This window comes from Podarcis bocagei (genome assembly GCF_964188305.1).
Source record: "Podarcis bocagei genome assembly, chromosome: 13".
NCBI classification, from domain to species: domain Eukaryota; kingdom Metazoa; phylum Chordata; class Lepidosauria; order Squamata; family Lacertidae; genus Podarcis; species Podarcis bocagei.
In genome coordinates this window covers 53,300,093-53,323,652 of record NC_138138.1, presented here as the reverse complement: position 1 = coordinate 53,323,652, position 23,560 = coordinate 53,300,093, and the positions used below count along the sequence as shown (strand labels likewise).

The 23,560-nt window shown below is 52.1% G+C and overlaps 1 protein-coding gene across 1 annotated transcript in view; it reads left to right on the top strand.

Moving 5' to 3' along the window:
- The window catches only part of DNAH2 (dynein axonemal heavy chain 2), a 151,895-nt gene that overhangs the window by 127,083 nt on the left and 1,252 nt on the right, over window positions 1–23,560 (top strand). The window contains exons 73-87 of the mRNA XM_081167651.1: window positions 441–585; window positions 1,397–1,596; window positions 3,570–3,696; window positions 9,716–9,902; window positions 11,926–12,074; window positions 12,994–13,177; window positions 14,214–14,404; window positions 16,512–16,703; window positions 18,720–18,904; window positions 19,045–19,273; window positions 21,465–21,616; window positions 21,709–21,823; window positions 22,432–22,608; window positions 23,054–23,128; window positions 23,234–23,384. Coding sequence (XP_081023777.1) covers window positions 441–585; window positions 1,397–1,596; window positions 3,570–3,696; window positions 9,716–9,902; window positions 11,926–12,074; window positions 12,994–13,177; window positions 14,214–14,404; window positions 16,512–16,703; window positions 18,720–18,904; window positions 19,045–19,273; window positions 21,465–21,616; window positions 21,709–21,823; window positions 22,432–22,608; window positions 23,054–23,128; window positions 23,234–23,384 — 2,459 coding nt within the window. The remainder of the gene's footprint in view (window positions 1–440; window positions 586–1,396; window positions 1,597–3,569; window positions 3,697–9,715; window positions 9,903–11,925; window positions 12,075–12,993; window positions 13,178–14,213; window positions 14,405–16,511; window positions 16,704–18,719; window positions 18,905–19,044; window positions 19,274–21,464; window positions 21,617–21,708; window positions 21,824–22,431; window positions 22,609–23,053; window positions 23,129–23,233; window positions 23,385–23,560) is intronic.

Genomic DNA, 23,560 nt, shown 5'->3' with positions numbered 1-23,560 from the left:
AAAAACAGCATCTGCTGCAACCTCAGCAAAGTTGAAGGAAATGGCAGTGGAGGCCACGAAGCCTGAGTGGTTGTGCCTGTGGGGTGATACGTGGCAGTCCTTACTGACCAGGAGAAGGAAGGTGGCTGCTGTCTTCTGCACTCCCTTTACCCCCTGGGTCTCCAGCCTTTTGTGGAGACTGAGCAACATGTTTCAAGTCTGCCCTTCCCTCTCCTCTCTTCCCCATAAACTCAGCAGACAGTTCTGCAGCCCCAGACCCCACCTCCTCTATCATCTGGGGCTTCTCCAGCCAGGGAAGGCATCCTTCCCACCCTGCCTCTTGGGCAAAGCTGCAGGGCTCTGCTTCTGATCTTCAGGCCCTCTGGGGAGTGGGCACAGGTGTTCTGCCCTTGCTTGTGCCCCCCCTCCTTGGGCTCACCTCTCCCACTTTCCACTGTCAGGTTGCTGAACGAAGCCACGGGCTCCCTCTTGGACGATGTGCAGCTTGTGAACACACTCCAAACCTCGAAGGTCACAGCCACCGAGGTCACAGAGCAGCTGGAGACCAGCGAGACCACGGAGATCAAAATCGACACCGCCCGGGAGGTGAGGGGAAAGAGCTCGCCTTGGCTGTGCGAGAAGGGCAGGGAGGCTGGCCGAAGAGTCTGCTGGATCAGGCCAATGGCTCACCAGCATGCTGTCCTCACACTGCCAACCAGAAGCCCCAAAGGGAAACCCACATGTAGGATCTGAGCAGAAGAGCACTTGCCTCTCCGATGGCTTCTGGCAACTGGTACTCAGAAACATTGCTGCCTCTGACCACGGAGACAGTGCCTAGCCATTGCGGCTAGTAGCCCCCAACAGCCCTTGCCTCCATGAATTTGTCTACTCCTCTTCTAAAGCCCTCTTGGTTGCTGGCCATCGCTGCCTCCTGTGGCAGGGAGTTCCGTAGTTTGTGTTGTGAGAAGAAGCACTTTCTTTTTTGTCTGTCCTGAATCTTCCAATATCCACCTTCATGGATTTCCACAAATTCGAGTCTGATGGGAGAGGGAGGAAAACTTTCCGCTATCCACTTTCTTCAGGTGATGCATTGTTTCATAAACTTCAGGTGGAACACCCCCCCCCCCCAGAACTGAGGGTCTTGAGGAAGATTTGTGGGTACAGACGCTGTGCCTGAACCCCTCCTGGGTTTCTCCACAGTCCATAGGGGCTAGTAACTTGCTCTTTGACTGGTGAAGTACTGATTCTGCAGGAAAGGTCATTTCTCTGGGAGTGAGCGGTTTGTGTGCTGGGGTAAAGGCCTCACCCCATGGCTGTTCCACCCCCAGTGGCTCCTCTCTTCCCCCCGCCCATCTCCTGCTCCTGCTCCTGCCCTCTGGCTGCTTGCCAACTCACCTGTCGCACGTGCTCTCGCCAGGCCTACCGACCATGTGCTCAGCGGGCGTCCATCCTCTTCTTCGTCCTCAACGACATGGGCAGGATCGACCCCATGTACCAGTTCTCCCTCGATGCCTACATCGACCTCTTCAACCTCAGCATCAACAAGAGCCATCGGAGCACCAAGCTGGACGAGAGAATCCGCTTCCTCAACGAATACCACACCTATGCCGTCTACAGGTAACCTACCGTATTTTTCGCTCTATAACACGCTCCAGACCATAACACGCACGTAGTTTTTAGAGGAGGAAAACAAGAAAAAAAATATTCTAAACGAAATAGTGGATATATGATTTTTGTGGTTCATGCTGTGGCCACAGACATGTGATCTGACAGTGAGTTTGGAGTAGCCCAATGCAAAAATCCTGAGGATCCATGTGGATCCATGCTTTGTAACCACGGAGGAGGGAAGGAAGGGATCCATGGATCCTCTGCTCACGACTGCAGCAGATCCCCCCCGCCACCCGCAGGCATTCGCTCCATAACACGCACAGACATTTCCCCTTACTTTCTAGGAGGAAAAAAGTGAGTGTTATGGTGCAAAAAATACGGTACTTTGTGCGGGAGGCGGGGGGGGGGCAGCCAACCACTGCCACCACTCCTTTCCCTGTTGAACCTGGCAATCTATGCCCTTGGGGTCTCCTTCCTGAGGAACGAGGCGTGTTCAATTTAACTGGGAGAAGTTGTCTACAATCCTCAGACTTGTCCCATATAGTCCATACAGTGGACACTCGGGTTGCAAACGTGATCCGTGCGGGAGGCACATTCACAACCCACAGCGTTCGCGACCTGCACATCTGCGCATGCGCAAGTCACGAGTCGGTGCTTCTGTGCATGCGCAAGCACCGAAACCCGGAAGTAACGGTTCCGGTACTTCTGGGTTCAGCGGGGTGCGCAACCTGAAATCGCATAACCTAAAGCGTCTGTAACCCGAGGTATGACTGTATAGTCAAATCACAGGACGCCTGTTCCAGACAGGCACTGGAAGTTCAGGCTTCACTCTCTTGAATATCTGAGAAAGCAACTGCGGAAGGTGTGGAGACAAATCAGGCACTTTCTTTTTTTTATAATATTTTATTAGGTTTTATCAATAGAAAAGTTTAGAAAAATACAAAAACGAAAAAGATACAAAATTACAAAATACAAAAATACAGACATTGAACACAAAAAAGAAAAAGAAAAAACACATATAAAAAAACAAAAATCCCCTCTTTCTTAATTTCTCATCTTTAGTTAACTTATTTTCCTGACTTCCTCGCGTCTCCCATTTTTGTATCCCTTTTAAAAATTGGTTCAGCAAATTCATGTCCTATTAGTTTATCTATTATTAATCTAATCTTACATTTTACCTTGTTGCTAGAACCCCTGCAATTCATTTCAATGTCATCAGCATTCAAAAATTTTACAATATTTCTGCAAACAAATCAGGCACTTTCTATCACGTGGTGGCTATGTAAGAAAATCCAGGCATTTGGGGAGAGTATCCACTTACAACTACAAAAAATGATAGAGATTTCCTTTATGAGAAAACCAGAAGCTTATCTTCTGGGGATTACAGATTTGGATATTCCACAAAAGATGAAAAGTATTTTTTTATATGCCACAGTGGCAGCAAGAGTTCTTATCGCTACAAAATGGAAGAGTGATGAAATCCCCTCTATTCATGAATGGATCCCAAAGCTAACAGAATATGTGGAGTTAGACAGTTTATCAGAAAAAAATTAAGAACAAACCAAAACGGGAATTTGTCTCAAAATGGGAAGTCTTCAAAGTTTATTTGAAAAACAACTATAGCGCTTTAAACTCTGTCTCAGCTTTTGAATAACTTCAGTAATAGCTTTAAGAAAGATATGAGACCTAAGATAAACCAATAATTAGTCCATCTATGATAAAAGTGTGTATTGGCAACAAATAATATATAATTGGCATAAGGAATAGACGGGAGGTCGGGTCTATAGTTCAAGGACCACTTTTTGCTTTATTGATTGGTAATTAATATTGTCTTTATCGCTGTTTTTATTTGTATTTTTGTTTTGTTTTTTCCTTTTTTGGTGTATCAATAAAATAAAAAAAAGACTATCTGAGAAAGGAGGCTGCTGTGAGTTCTCTCCGAGCTCCAACCTTCCTTCCGTTTTCTGTGTGGCTTCTCTTAGGTACACCTGTCGGGGCCTCTTTGAGCGGCACAAGCTGCTTTTCAGCTTCCAGATGTGTGCCAAGATCCTGGAGGTCTCCGGCAACCTCAAGATGGACGAGTACAACTTCTTCCTGCGCGGGGGAGTGGTAAGAGCTCAAGAGCCACCCTGATGGATCAGACCAAAGGCCAAGCTGGTTCAGTAGCCTTCTGTTACTGTGTCCAGCCAGTGGCCTACGGAAAGCGGACAAGTGGGACCTGAGTGCGAGAGCAGCACTCACCCCTTCCTCATCCCCAGCAACTGGGCATGCAGAGGCATATTGCCTTTGGTCCTGGAGGTAGAGTATAGCCATCATTTCGAGTAGCCCTTGATAGCCTTAGCCCCCAGAAGGTAAAGGAACCCCTGATCATTAGGTCCAGTCGTGACCGACTCTGGGGTTGCGGCGCTCATCTCGCTTTATTGGCCGAGGAAGCCGGCGTACAGTTTCCGGGTCATGTGGCCAGCAAGACTAGGCCGCTTCTGGTGAACCAGAGCAGCGCACAGAAACGCCGTTTACCTTCCCGCCGGAGCGGTCCCTATTTATCAACTTGCACTTTGAGGTGCTTTCGAACTGCTAGGTGGGCAGGAGCAGGGACCGAGCAACGGGAGTTCACCCCGTCATTGCGGGGATTCAAACCGCTGACCTTCTAATCGGCAAGCCCTAGGCTCTATGGTCTAACCCACAGCGCCACCTGCGTCCCTTATCCCCATAAATTTGTCTAATTTCTTTTAAAGCCATCAAATCGGTGGCTACCGCTAATTATTGCCGTAGCAAAACATAGTTTAGCAATGCGCCGTGTGAAGAAGTCTTTCCTTTTCTCTGTCTCGAATCTTTCCCTGCAAAAAAGATCTTAAGCTTTGCTGGATGAGCCCATTGGGTTCTCGTATTATAAGAGAGGGAGGAAAACTCTTTATCTGCTTCCTCTGTACCATGTAGAATTGTATGCATCTGTATTGTGTCTCTCTTGTCTTTTTGTCTAAAGTAAAAAAAAGCAAATTTTGGCAACCTTTCTTCATAGGGAAGCTGCACTAGCCCTTTAATCATTTTGCTTGCTCTTTTCCAGCTCTGCAGTATCTTTCTTAACGTATAGTGATCAACAATGTACACAGAATTATTAGTTTTATTTAGTGAGTTTGTTGTGTTTAAATCCCACCTTTCTTCCGAGGAGCTCGAGGTGGTGTAAATAGTTCTCATCCTCACGATTTTATCCTCACGACAGCCCTGTGAGGTGGATTAAGTTGAGAGTAACTAACTCGCCCAAGGTCACCCAGTGAGCTTCATAGCTGAGTGGGGAACTGAGCCCTGGTCTATCCCAGATCCTAGTCCAACACTAACTGCTGAACCACACCGGCTCTCAAAGAAGAAGCCTGGCAGTGGTATGGATAGCGGGAACAAATGTCTCGGCAGCATCAACTGGGCAGAGACTTCAGGAAGTTATCGCTTGTGCAAGCATAACCAAGTCCCCAGCGAGATCTGAACTCGCGACCCTCGGTTTGCAAGGCCAGTGCTCTAACCCCAGAGCTATAGAGCCTTGCACCCCATTGAATTGTGCAATGCACAGCATTCCGAGCACGGAACAGATTTGCGTAAACTGATTTATGGTACTGGTAGATTTATTCTCTGTGCAGCGGGAGGGAGGCATCCAGAAATGGGTTGCCCCCTGCCATACAGCTTTGATGGCCTAGCAGAGGGAGACTCTGCCACCCTTTCTTTCTTTCCTGCCTTGCCCAGGTCCAGGGCAAATTTTCCTTCTCTCTGGTCTCGCATTCCCTCCCCCCTCGTGTCTGCTCTGCAGCAGTTCTCCTCGGGTTTTGTCCTTTCAACCTTATTTGCCTTTCCCTTTCCCCGCTTTCAATAACTTCCCGTACACACACAAAAAAGAAGAGTCATCTTTGTTTTTTACCTCTCCTTATCCTCTTGGGTCCCTCCTTTGTTATCCTTTCTTCTCCCACTGCCTGAGCATGGCGACGATGGAGAAAATGTCATTTCTGCAAGGAGAAATCAACACGCAAAAGAAAGTCAGCCAGGCTGGGGAGGCGGCGGGTCTAAAAACAATGTTCTCCCGGTTACCTTGACGGTTGCCATTGAGTCTCTCCCCCACCCCCCACCCCCAACACAGAGGCTTATCAAGGCTCTTCCTCACCGGAGAGACAATTTTCTGAAGAGGCAAACTGTGAAGATTTCACCCACCAAGCCTATAGAGCAGGCAGATGCCAATCTTACCAGTTCCTAGGTAAAGGGACCCCTGACCATTAGGTCCAGTCGTGACCGACTCTGGGGTTGCGGCGCTCATCTCGCTTTACTGGCCGAGGGAGCCGGCATACAGCTTCCGGGCCATGTGGCCAGCAGGACTAAGCCGCTTCTGGCGAACCAGAGCAGCGCACGGAAACGCCGTTTACCTTCCCGCCGGAGCGGTACCTATTTATCAACTTGCACTTTGACGTGCTTTCGAACTGCTAGGTTGGCAGGAGCAGGGACCGAACAATGGGAGCTCACCCCGTCGCGGGGATTCGAACCACCGACCTTCTGATCGGCAAGTCCTAGGCTCTGTGGTTTAACCCACAGCGCCACCCGCGTCTCTACATGGTTCCTACATGGTCTCAAAATAATGTCGGGCGTCTTCCTTCTGACTGTCTGGCTGGCTCCAGCGAGATTGCTGGTGTCTGGACTCAGCTGGTGTAAGACTGCAGCTCTGGCAGGGTCTTGGTGTTGAAGGAAGGCTCAGGCAGCTGATTCCCTGCCATAACCAGCCATCATTGTTTTGGCCAGGGGACATCGCTATGGGCCATTGTCCCAAGTGAGTGCTGATCCCTGCTGATATGACCAGGTGCAGCACCCATCTGAAACTCATTCTCTGGCCCATGGAAAGTTTCCAGCCGTTTTGCCACCCATGGCACCCCTGTCTCTTCGCCGCAGGCTACCATGTGTTAATGGAGAAATCTGAGGGCTCCCTTGGACAAAAAAACAAGGACCCGAGCCAGGAATACCAGAGCAAAACAGGAGCCAGTAGGCTTGGTCTTTATTGAAGACTGTCGCAACAGGACTCCCACCTGCCACAAGGTGGAACAAGATGGAAGCCCTGAACAAAAGAGCCCCCAAACTTTTATTAGCTGCTAATCCCCATGTTACACCCCCCCCAACTACATCACTAATACATCACGGTTACATCATGACAGGGAGGTCTGGTGGCAATAATCTGAGCACCCTGCCCCCCCCCCCCGGCCCCATGGTTCTCCTTGCCCTCCACCAAACACCCATCAAGTGTAACAAAAGTGATATTTACATTTCCCTGTTTCCCAGCCAAGTGAATCACACCCTTTTGTCTTTATCTGGGTTTGTTATTTCTGGAATGGCTACCTGTCTGGCACTCAGGTATCAGGATGCCAGGGATTATCACTCAAGCAGAGGGGCTGCTGAGTAGCTGAGCTCACATGTCTATATGAATTTCTGAAGTTTTCCCTGTGAGCCAGTACATAGATACATTTATCAGTGAATTGTTGCATTTGGTATTCTGCAGCAGAGGCCTTTTGAATAGATAGGAAGAAACTGTGATGAAGTGTTTTGTGGGGACAAATCACAAAAGTCACAAAAGCGATTGTGCTGGTTTTGGTAGTGGGCTGCATGTGCATGATATCTGCTGGAGGGGCAACAGCCCGCCAAACATATACATAAATTCCTGCAACACATGGGGTGCTTTTTCTGCCTTTTGCTGCTTCAGAAATTGTCCCCCATCCTTTAAATCCAGTAGACGACAGTTCTGGCACCATCCCACGCCCCATATAGGGCTGGGGTGGGGAAACATTCCTGGCCAGCAGGCCAGATCATTATCTCCCCACCTGCTGGCAGGCCAAATTTGACAAGTGATTGGGGGCCCCCATCTATCAGGCACTTGCCCTCCCAATATTGGGCTGGGGGTGAGGTGGGATTGTATGAAGAGCATCGGATCAGTGGCAGTCCTGCTGCTGAATCAGCACAGCCCTGACCATTGTGCCCCCCCCCCCATGTATCCCCATTGCCCTGACAAGGGAAGCTTCTGTGGCTTGTTTGCTAGGTGCCCCTCTGGGGAGAGAGTTTGGGCCGGCTACCAAGAGGAGCAGTCCCTATGGATGTGTAGTACCCCCAAAAGGTTGAAATCTCCTTGGGCCATGACTTCCGGTAGAGGAACATGGTGAACTGAACGTCTTCTGTAGGCAGGTTGTCGATGGAGATAATTACGTGGCGATTGATGATAGCCAATACGTAAATCTTGGCTGTCAAATTCACCTTGGAGATAATAGCGAACAAGGGCTTAAACGCAGATGCTGTGTTCTGTGTCTTTTCAAAATCAAGATGGAAAACTACGGCAAATGCAACAGGAAATGGGAACAGGTGATAAGGAACTGGGTGAAAACGAATGAATATGAGTAAAGAACTATGGAATATTATTTTAATACATGATCACAGTGGAGACACTTGTGTGGACAAAGAAGGAAAGGCGTCTTATTGTTTAATATGGAGGAATGGTTTTTGAAATTATTGGAGGCTGACATTTACTAATAAAAATAATTAGATAACCCCTTTTGGACTTTTTGTGGAAAAAGGAAACTTAATTAATTTTATACATTTGGGTTGTAAGATTGGGGAAAATATTGCCTAACAGAAGGTAGATCAGTTGGATGTCATTCTAGAGTGAATATTTCAAATAATTTCTTTTATGTAACTGACAGATGGAAAATCAGAAGTCCGTTATGTTCTTTTTCTTTTCTTTTATATTTTTGTTTTTCCTTCGATGTTGTCTCTTTCCCTTTCTGCTTTTATTTAGATTTTTCTTTTAGCTTATTGCATTATGAAAAAGCTTTAATAAAATATTACTTTTTTTTTTTAAAGAAATCTCCCCAGGCCTTGCCCCACAACAGAGGCATGCCATGTGGGCAGTCAAGGGCAGAATGCGGCTTGGCCGTCCCGCAGGTCCTTGGGCGAGCCGTCTGGGAGGCTTTCCCAGGGCCTGGCTTTGTAATCTGAGAGGCCCTTGAAGCTCAGCCAAGCCCCGTCCATGACAACGGGCCAGAGAGCAAGAATGGCTCCCCGCCTAGCAGGACAGCCTTGGAGAGGGGGAAGGAGCAGGGGGAAGCCACCCCAGCCTCCTGCAACCTGCTCTTCGCTATATGTTTCCTGAGGGGAAACCCAGAGCAGGCTGGGAAATGGCCAGAGACTTTTCCTTCCTCCTACTTTCACCTTGAGGTCCGTGGCTGGCCCCCACCTGGGCATACCTGGCATTTTACACCTTTCAGTGCCACTCCTGAGATGACTGTGTGTGTGTTTCCATGGCCAGATTTGCTGCCAAGGCCCATCTCCAGGGGACCATATTTTACCCATAATGCTCCCCGCTTTGCTTGTGCCATTCCTCCCCTGGTGAGGAGAGTCTCCCGCTATGGGACGCGTCCCCACCCTTGCCATAGGTAAAGGTAAAGGTACCCCTGCCCGTACGGGCCAGTCGTGTCCAGCTCTGGGGTTGCGCGCCCATCTCGCTTAAGAGGCCTGGGGCCAGCGCTGTCCGAAGACACTTCCGGGTCACGTGGCCAGCGTGACAAGCTGCATCTGGCGAGCCAGTGCAGCGCACGGAAACGCCGTTTACCTTCCCGCTAGTAAGCGGTCCCTATTTATCTACTTGCACTTTGACGTGCTTTCGAACTGCTAGGTTGGCAGGCGCTGGGACCGAGCAACGGGAGCCCACCCCACCGTGGGGATTTGAACCGCCGACCTGATGATCGGCAAGTCCTAGGCGCTGAGGTTTTATCCACAGCGCCACCCGCGTCCCTAGCGCCACCCACGTCCCTACCCTTGCCATAGAGGTGGACAGAATCTGATCAGAGCCCTTCACACCCAGGACGCTGGAGAAGATGGCGGATGTTCAGAAATACCTTGGTATATGGGGACGCCTGCTTCACCTCCCCCAAATACCCTGAAAGCAAAGGTGTATCAAATAGCCTGCTCTTCCCCCATGGATTTGCCTCATCCTCTTTTAAAACCATCCGAGCTGATGGCCTCCTGTGGGAGGGAGTTCCGCAATTGAACTGTGTGTTGTGGGAAGAAGCACTTTCAATGAAAACCTGTCCTGATTCTTCCATCGTTCCCTTCCTGCTTGCAGGTGCTGGACAGGGAAGGGCAGATGGACAACCCCTGCACCAGCTGGCTGGCCGACGTCTACTGGGACAACATTACCGAGCTGGACAAGCTCACCAACTTCCACGGCATCATGAACTCCTTTGAGCAGTACCCTCGTGACTGGAACCTGTGGTACACCAACTCCAAGCCGGAGAAGGCCATGTTGCCAGGTCAGGCACTGCCCTTCCGCTGAGCTGCGCAGTCCCTGCCGTCGGATTGTGTCCATGCCCTCCCTAAAGAAAACCGGGAGGGAGTCCAGTGGAAATGGGTTAACTGCCATCCTCCAGAACAGAGTTGGAGCACTGGATCCAAAACTAGCCCACTCGCCTGTCAATCACCTGATTGCAGGGCCATCTACAGCATATCCGGCGCCATGGTGCAAAACTCCCTCCGGTGGCCCCCCCCCCCTGTTTCCCAGAGGAGTTGTTGATCTTTTTTTAGGGAGGACGGCGGGGCTGGAGGAGGCTCCTTAGGCAGGGAAGAGGCGGAGGCTGGATGCGGCACCTCCTGGTTCAGCTGGATGCTTTAAAAAAATATATATATATTAACTGGCCAATCACATCAAATTAAATCACATCACATAAATTACAAATTACAAAGCCAAATTTTTAAATTTTGTTGGGGGAACCCATACTTCAAGATCCAAAGGGGGATTCAAATCATCTTCTTATTACTGCATTAATGTCCAAATCAGTCCCAATCAGTCCAAACAAAATTCATAGTTCTATCCAATCTTATCTTGGTGTTTCCACATCATATCTTGTTCATATAATTTCTCTTTTTCCTTTACGATCTCTTCTGTTAGTCTCCTTAAGCCAATAAGCAAATGTAATAATCCTGTGTGAATTTCCCGTTCTTCCAATCTAAGTCCAGATGGTTTCCATATATCATCTGCTTCGTAGATAACATCGCTCTTTCCATCATAAATTAGGCAGTTGTCACTCTTAAGTCCCACTGAGGAGTTAATCCACGATATGTAAACAACTCTGTTTCTCTCTTTCTCCTCCCAGACTCAAGGGCTACGACAGTGCCTCCCAAAATGGCGACGGCATTTTTAACTGCGTCATTCCAAAACTCTTAACTTTCCAGCTTCGTCTTGGAACATTGCTTTGGTTCGAAAATTTATCTCCACACAGCCTTAAATCCACAGCTTAAGTCCTTAAAACGACATTTCTGACTCATTAGGGGAGGGGATTCTTGTTTCTGGCTCAGCTGGATGCTTTGTGCCGCAGTGGCCACGGCGAACAGAGGCTCTGGGTGCGGCACTGCTTCGGCACAGGTGGCATGGCAGAGGCGGGCGAGGGCAGCGAGTTGATGCTGGGAGGTGCCGCGTCCAGCTTCCGCCTCTTCCCTGGCGGCGCCCTCCAGGACTTGGCGCCCTGGCGCCCTGCCCCACTAGCCTCTGTGGGTAAGACGCCCCTGCTCCTGTGACATCCGGGGAATCTTCCCTTGCAGCCTCGGCTTGAACTCGAGCTGCAGCCGTAAAGATCCAAAAGTTATACAGTGGTGCCCCGCAAGACGAATGCCTCGCAAGATGGAAAACTCGCTAGACGAAAGAGTTTTCCGTTTTGGAGGTGCTTTGCAAAACGAATTTCCTATGGGCTTGCTTCGCAAGACGAAAATGTCTTGTGAGTTCCTGCGGGTTTTCCCCCTCCCCCCTTTTTCTAAGCCGCTAAGTCGCTTATCAGCTGATCCGATAAGCTGATAAGCCGCTAAAAGCCGCTAATAGCGCTAATCCGCTAATCCTTCAATGGGCTTGCTTCGCAAGACGAAAAAACCGCTAGACGAAGAGAATCACAGAACGGATTCTTTTCGCCTTGCGAGGCACCACTGTATCCTACCTTTTTCCTCCAACGAGCTCAAGTCCAGGGCCCTCCCCCTCCTCAGTTATTCAGAACAACGCTGCCAGGTGGGCTTAGTCTGAGAGGCAGTTATCCAGGGAGCTTTGGGGCCAAATGGGGATTCGAAGCCAGGGCTCCCAGGTCCTAGTGCAACACTATAGCCACTGTACCAGCATACTTTGGAAGCCCCAAGCCTCTGAAAAGGGGTGTTCTTGGTGCAGATAACCCCTCTAGGACCGCCTCCTGTGAGAGGTCTGTCCGCTTTCCTTATGCACTGGAGTGAAGCTGAGATGGGGGGCGACCACTGGTTCTGGTGGGTCTCCCCCACACCCATACTTGTCACCCCCTGCAGGTGAGTGGGAGAACTCCTGTAACCAGATGCAGCGAATGCTGGTCGTCCGGTCCCTGCGGCCAGACCGCGTGGCTTTCTGCGTCACGGCCTTCATCGTCTCTAACTTGGGCTCCCAGTTCATCGAGCCGCCAGTGCTGAACATGAAGTCGGTGAGTGGCAGCGTCTGTGGCACTTGGGGGAATCCTAGGCCCTTACCCACTCCCATGTTCTCTCTCTCTCTTTTGTAATTTTTTAAAAATTTCATTTTATAATGCATATAAACAGAACAGTTATGAACGCAGGTGAAAATTAAAAGAAGAAGAGCAAATCTATAAAGCTGGCACGTGGAATGAATACAGCTGCACATGGGTTAAAATGACAAAGTCCCAAGTCATGAGAAAAAAGGGAGAATAAGCGTTGTCTTCAGAATAAAGAGTATTAGTGATATCTGATTATCAAGTGTAGTTCCACATTTGCCAGGCTTGTGATGAGGGTGGTCTTGGAAATAATGGTTCTGTTGTGTATATAGCCCCCTCATTCCATGTACAGTGGTACCTCAGGTTACAGACGCTTTGGGTTACGTGTCTTCAGGTTGCGGACTGCGGGAAACCCGGAAGTACCAGAAAGGGTTACTTCCGGGTTTCGCCGCTTGCGCATGGGGAGAAGCGCTAAATCGTGTTATACGCATGCACAGAAGACCAAATCTTGTCACGCGCATGTGCAGACATGGCGCTGCAGGTTACAAACACTGCGGGTTGCGGACGTGCCTCCATCACGGATTACATCCGCAACCCGAGGTTCCACTGTACTGATGCTCCATGCTTGAGTATTGATGCTCTGGTGATTGTAGTGTTACTTCAGTATCAATACTCTTTTTTTTTTTTTCAACTGCCCAGGAGAATGGTCTCTGCAGCTGGATTGAGGCAGGAGTAATAAGAGTGTCACCCTCCCCCCCATAATTCATCAGTAAGGGAATGAGCTCACAGTCACTGTCCCCATCCTGTCCTGCCTCAGCTACTCGGTCGCTCCCTGTGGCCTAGAATGATTTTCCTCCTCATTTTGTCCTTCTCTTCCCATCTCTGGACGCAGGTGGTGGATGACTCCACGACCAAGACCCCTCTGATCTTCGTGCTGTCCCCTGGCGTCGACCCCACCTCCTCCCTGCTCCAGCTGGCCGAGCAGTCGGGCATGGCGCAGCACTTCCAAGCCCTCTCGCTGGGCCAGGGCCAGGCGCCCATCGCCACCCGCATGATCAAAGATGGCGTCCACCAAGGTGGGTCCAGCTCCCAGCAGGCGAGCCTGCTGCGTCCGCCCAACCCCTTCAGATCTCTGGAGCAGAGATGGGGAACGTCGGAGGCCAGTCTCCAGGTCTTCTGGGGCTCCCATCATGGCCAGTGAGGACGGGAGTTATAGTCCAACAACTTCTGGAGAGGAATGGCTGCTCTGGGGGCAAATCTAGCTTACAGTGGGGGGGGGGCATTCCTGCTCCCGGTATGCCCCACGGAGAGCCTCAAGGTCCATAAATAGCAACACCCTAGAGGTCCCGGGCCCCAAGGAAGTTAGATTAGCTTCAACCAGAGTCAGGGCCTTTTCAACACTGGCCCCAATGTGGTGGAACGCTCTGCCTCGTGAGACCAGGGCCCTGTGGGATCTGATTTCTTTCCGCAGGTCCTGTAAGACAGAGTTGTTCCGCCTGGCCTTTAGCTTGGAGCCAATTTGATTCCCTCCCCCTCTTTCTTTTTCCTTCTCCTCCTGTGATGAGGCTGCATTTTAACATTTTATTATTTTAATGTTTCAATATTTTAATGTTGTATTTTAATCTTGTTTTTAAGTTGTATGCATTCAACTTTTTATTATTGCTTGTTAGCCACCCTGAGCCCGGCCTTGGCTGCGGAGGGCAGGGATATAAATAAAAATTATTATTATTAGTATTATTAGTATTATTATTATTTCCCTGAGTCTTCCTTCATAGATCCTGCTCAGCTCACGCCTTGGCAGCCCCCCGCCAAGCAGATGTGGGGCCACCCCACCCTCTAACCTGGCTTTCTGAGAGCCAGTGTGGTGTAGTGGTTAAGAGCGGTAGTCTCGTAATCTGGGAAACTGGGTTCGTGTCTCCGCTCCTCCACATGCAGCTGCTGGGTGACCTTGGGCCAGTCACACTTCTCTGAAGTCTCTCAGCCCCGCTCACCTCACAGAGTGTTTGTTGTGGGGGAGGAAGGGAAAGGAGAATGTTAGCCGCTTTGAAACTCCTTAAAGGGAGTGAAAGGCGGGATATCAAATCCAAACTCTTCTCTTCTTCTTCTTGGCAGGCAACTGGGTCTTCCTGGCCAACTGCCACCTCTCTCTCTCCTGGATGCCCCAGCTGGACAAACTGGTGGAGCAGCTCCAGGTGGAGGAGCCACACCCCTCCTTCCGCCTGTGGCTCAGCTCCAGCCCCCACCCGGACTTCCCCATCTCCATCTTGCAGGCCGGGATCAAGATGACCACGGAGCCCCCCACGGTGAGAGCAAAAGAGCCAGGTGGCCAAAAGGGGTGGGGTGGGGACTCTTTCGTCATTTCCTCCTCCCACCACCTGTTCCCCAGGGGCCCCCCACACCCAAGGCCCCAGCTCACCCCTACGGAAGCCACAGGCTTCCTTCTCCTCTTGGGTCAAGTTAAAAGTTCCCCTCTCCCTTACTCCAGATTGGCAACTTCACGGCAGGTCGTTTCCCCCCCTGCATTATAGAGCAAATGTATAGTTTGAGGAAGAACTGGGGGAAAGTGTGTGTGTGTTTAAGTCAAGCATAGGCAAACTTGGCCCTCCAGATGTTTTTGGCCTACAAGTCTCATCATCTTCGGTCCAGTATACCTGAAGGAGCATCTCCACCCCCATCATTCAGCTGGGGGTGGTCCAGCGCCGAGGGCCTTGTGGCGGTTCCCTTGCTGCGAGAAGCCAAGTTACAGGGAACCAGGGACAGGGTCTTCTCGGTGGTGGCACCCGCCCTGTGGAACGCCCTCCCACCAGATGTCAAAGAGAACAACAACTACCAGACTTTTAGACAACATCTGAAGGCAGCCCTGTTTAGGGAAGCTTTTAATATCTGATGCATTACTGTATTTTAATATTGCGTTGGAAGCCGCCCAGAGTGGCTGGGGAAACCCAGCCAGATGGGCGGGGTATAAATAATAAATTACTATTATATTATTATCCCTAGCTAGCAGGACCAGTGGTCAGGGATGATGGGAATTGTAGTCTCAAAACATCTGGAGGGCCGAGTTTGCCTATGCCTGGTTTAAGTACACAACAAGAGCCAGTCATCTAGTCCAGGCTCCTCTTCTCACAGTAGCCAATCAGATGCCCCAAAGGCAAACCCTCAATCAGGATTCGAACACAGGAGCCCTCTCCCCTCCTGTGGTTTCCAGCAGCTGGTATTCAGAAGCATTCTTGTTTCTGACTGTGGAGGCAGACCACAGACTTCACGGGCTAGGAGCCCTTGAAAGCCCTCTCCTCCATGACTTTGTTTGATCCCCCTTTAAAGCTTTGCCAGCCATCCAGACAAAATTGTTTGAACACATAGAATTGGCGAGATTGACTTATAAGATTCAGAATCAAAAAGAAGCAAAGTTCGAAAAGGATTGGAGTAAATTTGTTGAATATATACAGAGTAATTGTAAGAATTTAAAAACTGTAGCAGGATTAATGTAAATCTTGTGATGTGGATGAAGTGTAAATAAGAAACTGTAAGAAAAGATTTGAGACATGAAAACCGTTGAAGGGATGGAAGGAAGTCCGGGCGCAATAAGGCACAGGGTAAATAAGAAGACATACAAATTTTTGAATGTAAGAGTATTTGTTTTATTTGTTGTTGTTACAAAAAAGGAATAAAAAGTATTTTAATAATAATAATAATAATAGTAATAGTAATAATAATAATAATAATAATAATAATAATAATAATAATAATAGTAATAATAAAGCTTTGCTGGCCATTACTGCCTCCTGTGGGAGGGAGTTCCATAGTTTAACTATTCACAGCACGAAGAAATACTTTTTAAAAGCAGGCCTTAATCTTCCAAAATTCGGCTTCTTTGCATGTCCACAAGTCCTAGCCTTAAGAGAGAGAGGGAGAAAAACTTTTCTCTATACACTCTCTCCATGCTATGTTACAAATTTCTAACATGTCGCCTCTCCCTCGCCTTTTCTCCGAACTAAAAAGTCCCGAGCGCTGCAGCCTTTCCTGTGTGTATGTTGTAGCAGCCAGAACCCACAGCCTTAGGTCCAACGTGGCTCCCCTGGAAGCGCAGAGCAGAGAAGCCAGACCATTCTCTCAGGCCTCTGCCTTCCTCTGCAGCCCTCCCAAGAGCCATGACCAGTTTTCCTTTCCCCCCTCCATTTCCTAAGAAAACTCCCTGCATTCCTGGAGTCCAGGCAACCAAAACAGGTTATGAAACAGCCTCTTAATCAACATGGCTGGTTCTGGATCGTCAGCCTGGTGCTCAAACAGGGGAGACAAGTCACAGAAAACAGGCCAAGACCATTGCTGCCCCTGCCGCCCCCTCCTGGTTCCTTGATGCCCCCTGCAAGGTCAGTCGTGAGCCTACCCCCCTTCTCCTCCTCCCTTTGACAGGGCCTGAAAGCCAACATGAAGCGCCTCTACCAGCTCATCACGGAGCCCCAGTTCAACCGCTGCACGAAGCCTTCCAAGTACAAGAAGCTGCTCTTTGCCCTCTGCTTCTTCCACAGCATCCTGCTGGAGCGGAAGAAGTTCCTGCAGCTGGGCTGGAACATCGTCTACGGCTTCAACGACTCGGATTTCGAGGTGGCGTGAGGTGGAAAAGGGTTCGGGAGGGATCGGGAGACCAGGAAAAGGGCGGGTTCTGGAGGGGAGCCTGTCTGCGCCTTCCTTCTCTGGGCTCTGACGGGCCAGTCCACCAGGCTCCCGTGTATGCTCAGAAAACCCCAGAACAAACTGCGGCCAAGCCCTCCCTGTGGCCTGAAGTGCCCGGGAGTGACACCTGCCCTGTCGGCGACTCGTGGAAGTTAGTTGGCAGCTCACCACACCTCGACTCGTGTCATGTAGCAGCAAAGTCTGCAGCGCTCCAGCCGAGTCCAGAGATTTCTTTCTCCCAGCAGAACAGCTTCTTCCAGAGTCCCCAGATAAGGGGAAAGCTCCATTAAACACTGCTATCTATTATATACAGTACTGCTGGTCTTTACAGAGAGATCCACTAACACTAGCACCATGCTGGCTAATGCTGCTGTGTATAATAATAATAATAATAATAATAATAATAATAATAATAATAATTTATTACTTATACTCCACCTATCTGGCCGGGTTTCCCCAGCCACTCTGGGCGGCTTCCAACACAATATTAAAATACAGTAATGCATCAGATATTAAAAGCTTCCCTAAACAGGGCTGCCTTCAGATGTCGTCTAAAAGTCTGGTAGTTGTTGTTCTCTTTGACATCTGGTGGGAGGGCGTTCCACAGGGCAGGTGCCACTACTGAGAAGTCCCTCTGCCTGGTTCCCTGTAACTTGGTTACACACATCCTCTTCCCCTGTCTCACAGATTCAGTCTGACCCTGACAGCAAACATGATAGCCTCAGGACAGGACTTCACATAATGAAAGCAATGCCCCAGAGACGATTATACCTGTCTCTACATTCCTGAACCAGTGGGAGGATGAGCGATTCAGCCAGTCATACACATGACCTTGCTGGTGTTGCTATGGTAACCCCAGTGCACCTGGCACCCTTATCTCAGAACATCCAAATGTGTTCACATTACACCAACATGCTCCATGCCACTGGGGCTCACTCACAACAGTCCTTTCACCCTTATCCATTCTGCCTTTGGAACATGGGGCACAATCGTGAGTTGCAGAGGCGTGTAGGACTGTAAGAAGGTTTGGCCACAAGGGCTTTAGACGCATGCTGGCGAATGGGCGAGTTCTTGATGATCGGCTTGGCAGTGGTCCCCAAGCATCCCGTAGGCCACCTGCTGAGAAAGAGGGAACCACAGCTGGGCCTCTGGGCTGATAATAATTTGGTTATTTTATTATTTATACCTACCCTGAGCAGCTTACAGCACATAACAAATTGTAAAATGTACATAGCTTTCATACGCAGGTGACTGCAATTATTGATCTCAATTATATATACCGTATTTTTCGCTCTATAAGACGCACCAGACCACAAGACGCACCTAGTTTTTGGAGGAGGAAAACAAGAAAAAAAATATTCTGAATCTCAGAAGCCAAAACAGCAAGAGGGATCGCTGTGCAGTGAAAGCAGCAATCCCTCTTGCTGTTCTGGCTTCTAGGATAGCTGCGCAGCCTGCATTCGCTCCATAAGACGCACACACATTTCCCCTTACTTTTTAGGAGGGAAAAAGTGAGTCTTGTAGAGCAAAAAATACGGTACATAAATATAAATACAGGGCTCATCCACCCTTCCGCATGTGGTGTGCACAAGTAGAAAGCACAAGTCCTGGCAGTTTCCCACTTGGCCCATGCCTTCTAAGCATGGGTACAAGGAGTTTCCCCCTTGCCCCGCTCCCTTCCAAGGGAGGGAGCTCCTGGGAAGGGAAAAGCTGCTCTTTAGTGATACATCAGAACAAATGGCAATCTGGGAAAAACCCATACTCTGATTGAGCACCGAAGAGTAGTTTTCCCCCAGGAGGGTGGCAGAAGCAGCAGAACGAGGGGCGGTGTGGATAAGCCAGTCTGTACTGGGGAATCCCGCCCTTGTACATCCCAGTCCAGGTGGCTACGGCAGGTGCTCCCTGGGCCCACTCCCTTGTCACCTGTGACTCTTCCTTCCCTGCCAGGTGTCAGAGAACCTCCTCAGCTTGTACCTGGATGAGTACGAGGAGACCCCCTGGGACGCCCTCAAGTACCTGATCGCTGGGGTCAATTACGGGGGCCACGTGACGGACGACTGGGACCGACGTCTCCTCACCACCTACATCAACGACTACTTCTGCGAACAAAGTGTGGCTGCCCCCTTCTACAAGTGAGCTGGTGCCTGGGATGGTGGGGAAAGGTGGTGTGCTGGGAAAGCTGGGATCGGCACGCTTCTCGGGACAGAGAAGTTCCCCGATGCAGGAGGAAACCTTTGCCTGAGCAAGCCGGCTGGCCTCCCTCCCCCTGCAGGCTCTCCGTGCTGGACACCTACTTAATCCCCAAGGATGGCAATATCGCCTCTTACAAGGAATACATCAGCCTGTTGCCTGGCATGGACCCGCCTGAAGCCTTTGGCCAGCACCCCAATGCTGACGTGGCCTCCCAGATCACCGAAGCCAGGACGCTCTTCGAAACGCTGCTTTCCCTGCAGCCCCAGACCACGCCCACCGGAGTGGCTGGGCAGAGCCGCGAGGACAAGGTACCCAGGGAGGATGGGCAGGCACCATAGGCGCCGACTCCATGGGGCCTGAGGGGGCCCGAGCCCCCTCAAAAATTCGTTTGGGGGGGCTCTGCCCCCCAATAATCTCGGGCGCCCCTCCAGCAGAGCGCCACCGCCGCCCCTCCCCCAGCCCAAAATGCACAGGGTCGGGCCAGTGGTGTAGCGGGGGTGCCAGGGGTGCCAGCTGCACCGGGCGCAACATCTGGGGGGGCGCGAGTCCAGAGGGAAGGGACAAGTTCCTTCCTCCGCCGGGCTCCCCGCTGCAACCGCCAGCCTTGCGCCCTAGCGCGCGTGCCCCCCGCCGCCACGGCTGCGCTCCACTCACTGCTCGCAGGAGGAGCAGCCGCTGCAGCAGCGCCGATGCCGCCACCGACGCCTGGCCAGGCACGGGCAGCCTCCGCACCCCGCCGCCGCCGCCATCCCCTCGGCCCAGCCACAGGCGGCGGCTGCTTCTGCCGACTGGGAGGGAGGAGAGCTCCGAGGGGCCTCGCCACGCCCTTCGCTCCCCAAAACCCTCCGAGAGGAAGCCGGCGGGCGGGCGAGGGTCTCCCGGCAGAAGGGGGCACCGCTGGCTCCGGCTCTCAGCCGCGGGGGGGGGGGGGCGAGGACGGAGCACGGCTGGAAGCCCCCGGACCCGGCCGGGAAGAGGAGAGGCACTCGCCAAGCCCGGATCTGGAGCTCCACCTACAGCCCAAGGAGAGGAGGGGGCGGGGAGGCGCCCGTGGGGAGGGGAGGGGGCTTCGGCTGCCTCGGCCCGCGGGGGCTCCGCAAATAATAAATTTAATAAATTCCTGCTGAGCCTTGGGGGGGGGGGTCCTTGGCTCCTTCGCTCGCCCCCAGCCCCAGTGGCGTAGCGTGGGGGTGCAGGGGGGCCAGGCTTAACATCTGGGGGCGGGCGCGCTCGCACTCGAGTGCTAAAATCCACGGGTTAGGGGGCGCAAATTACTTGCCTTGCCCCGGGTGCTGACAACCCACGCTACGCCACTGGGTCGGGCTGCATGCCTCCTGCCCTCCCTCCCGAGCAAAGGCTCCACCCAATTTCCTTCGGAGCTGATTAATAGGCGCAGCACGCTCTCCCCTATTCGCTCACGAGGAGGCGGCGCCACTTTATCTGCATATTCATGAGCCTATTTATTATTCATGAGCTTTCGCGGGCTCCCCCAATATTTTTTATAAGTCGGCGCCCCTGGCAGGCACATCCACGGGTCAAAACGCGCACTGCTTTGGGGTCCTGAGCTGGCCTTTCTGTGGCAGGCAAGCAGCCAGTGTCTCACACTTGTGAAAGGCCCTCACAGCTCCTTATTTGAACTTCCTGGATCCCAGGAGGCACCCTCCGAACGTCCGCTTTGTGGCGATGAGAGCAGACTCGGCGCATGCTCAGGGGCACTCTCGTCTCAGAACAGTCCTTCTGAGGCTGAGCCCTGGTGCAGTGGTACCAAAGAGCAGGGCACAATCCCCTGGCAGTTCCCTCGTTTCTTAGGTCTGTAAGAGCAGATTTAGTCTCCTTTCCCGAATGTCTGGGGCCCTGCAGAACTGGATTGTGAACAGTCTCGGGGAGCAGGTGGTGGTTCCACCACCAGCCACCTCCCTGCCGGTGCCCTGCATACCGTATTTTTCGCTCTATAGGGCGCACCGGACCATAGGGCACACCTAGGTTTTTTTTGGGGGGGGGAATAAAGAAAAAAAAATTATTTCCGCCCCCAGCCCCAAAGAGCAAAGAAGCCAAGACAGCCAGCGGGATCCATCTTGCTGGCTGTCTTGGCTTCCTCTTTAGCCACGCACTTCTTCAGCCGGGAGAGGCTGTGTGTGGCTTTGGCAGAAGCCAAGACAGTGAGCAGGATGGATCCTGCTCGCTGTCTTGGTTCCTTTTTAGCCAGAGGGCTGGGGCGGGGGAAGGAACTGGGGGCGGGAACTCCCGCAGGCTCCAAAGGCTTGTGAGTATCTGCGCAGCGCTCCCCGGGCTTCAGGATGCAGGCTGCTATCTGCAAGCCTTGGGAGCCCGGCGGGAACTCCTGCCGCGCTCTGAAGGCTTGCAGATAGCTTCCTGAAGCCTGCATTCACTCCATAGGACGCACACACATTTCCCCTTCATTTTTGGAGGGGAAAAAGTGCGTCCTATAGAGCGAAAAATACGGTACCTCTTCTCTCTGTCCCTTCTCCCCCTCTCCAGGTGCTGGAGCTTTCAGCAGACGTGCGCAGCAAGATCCCGGAGGAGATCGACTACGAAGGCACCTGCAAGGTGCTGTCTGGGGACCCCTCCCCGCTCAACGTGGTCTTGCTGCAGGAGATTCAGCGGTACAACTCCTTGCTGCAGGTCATCAAGTGAGTGCCCGGGGGGACGGGGCAGGCCAGGCCTCAGCAGCCCCCAGTCCCTTTCTGGTGCTCACCTCAGCATCTCTTGTCCTCTGCCGTAGTGCCTCCCTGGTGGAGCTGGAGAAGGGCATTCAGGGCCTGGTGGTCATGTCTACGGACCTCGAGGAGATCTTCAACTGCATCTTTGACGCCCGCGTCCCCCCCATGTGGGAGAGGGTAAGGCACTGGGGGGAAGGGGGCGGTTCCTGGTGCTTCCCCCCCTTTCTGTGAAGGTGGGGGACCCGGGGTCCCTGAAGGAGCAGGAAGGAGGGTGTGATCCAGAGACTCCAAGCTGCTCGTCTCCCTCGAGGAGAGAGCACCCTGGCGCCTTGTAGGTAGAAACACCTGTTGTTTTCCTTGTGAACATATTTTGAACCTATTTTACCCAGGGGTAACAGAGATTTCAGGAGAGAGGTGTTTCTGGAATTCCTTGTGGGACCCACCAGGTTTCTACCTCCCTCCTCCCCGCATCCTCTCTCCTGCCTTCACCCTACATCTGAAGCAGAGATTTCCCATTAGGGAGAAATGCATAATTCAGAAGCCTCTTCTAAACGAAGATATTTCAAAAACGGCTTCTTCCAAAGTAAAAGATTCCCCAGCGAAATAGCGGTTTTCTCCTTCCCGAGTTGCTGGAGAGCAAAGGGGGATACACACATGCCCCTTTTTGTGGGTTGGGGCTGGCGGACCTCTTTCCCAAGGTGGGGGCTGTTTTTTTATGGGGGGGAGGACTGGCTGGCGTGTCCCGCTTTGCCTCCCAGCTCCTGGCCTTCTCCCTCCTCCTGCAGGCCTACCCATCTCAGAAGCCGCTGGCCGCCTGGACCCGGGACCTGGGCCAGCGCGTGGAGCAGTTTACCCGCTGGGCCACCACCGCCCACCCTCCCGTGCTCTTCTGGCTCTCGGGTTTCACCTTCCCGACGGGGTTCCTGACGGCCGTCTTGCAAGCCGCTGCACGCCTGAACAACGTAGGTGGTGGGTGACGAGAGGGTGGTGGCTGGGGGGGGGGGGAGAGAGATATTTGGACCCAGCAGGAGGCCTGGAAGGTCCTGTGTGTGTCTTTGGACGTTGCCTGAAAGGGATGGGGAGACCGGGCCTGGAAGGAGAAGCGAGGGCCTGGCAGCGAGGACTGCTCTGCAGGGAGGGTGTTCTCTGGGAGGGGAAGTGGGTCTCTGTGGCTTGAGAGCCAGGGCTCTCCCCCTAAGCCAGCCTTCCTCCATCTTAAGTCCCTATTTGTTGTTGGACTACAACTCCCATCATCCCTGACCGCTGGTCCTGCCAGCTAGGGATGATGGTGGTTGTAGTCCAACAACAGCCGGGGACTTAAGATGGAGAAAGGCTGGCTTAGGGGGAGAGACCCCTGGGCTGCGGAACCATCTCACGCGGCTCCCTCCTCGTCTCGATCCCTTTCAGATCTCCGTGGACACGCTTTCCTGGGAGTTCATTGTCTCCACTGTGGATGACAACAACCTGGTCTACCCGCCCAAGGTATGTGCCTCTCCCAGGGCATGCGTTGCCAGGGATGGGGTGGGGGAGTTCAGGAGCCTAGGACCCCCTGAGCCAGCCCTGCGTGGTCTTCCTCTCCTCTCTTAGGAAGGGGTGTGGGTGCGAGGTCTCTACTTGGAGGGCGCTGGCTGGGACAAGAAGAACTCCTGCCTGATGGACGCGGAGCCCATGCAGCTGGTCTGCCCCATCCCTACCATCCACTTCAAGCCCGTGGAGAACAAGAAGAAGAGCGGCAAAGGTGGGTCTCGCGGAGGGTGGGCCACGGGTCACCCGTGGGTGTGAGGAAGCTGCCGTAGGCCGCCTCAGACTCTTCGCCCACCTTGCTCTGTTACCGCCTGCTCCAGTGGCGTAGCGTGGGGGGTGCAGGGGGGGCTGGCTGCACCGGGCGCACCATCTGGCGCAAATCCACGGGTT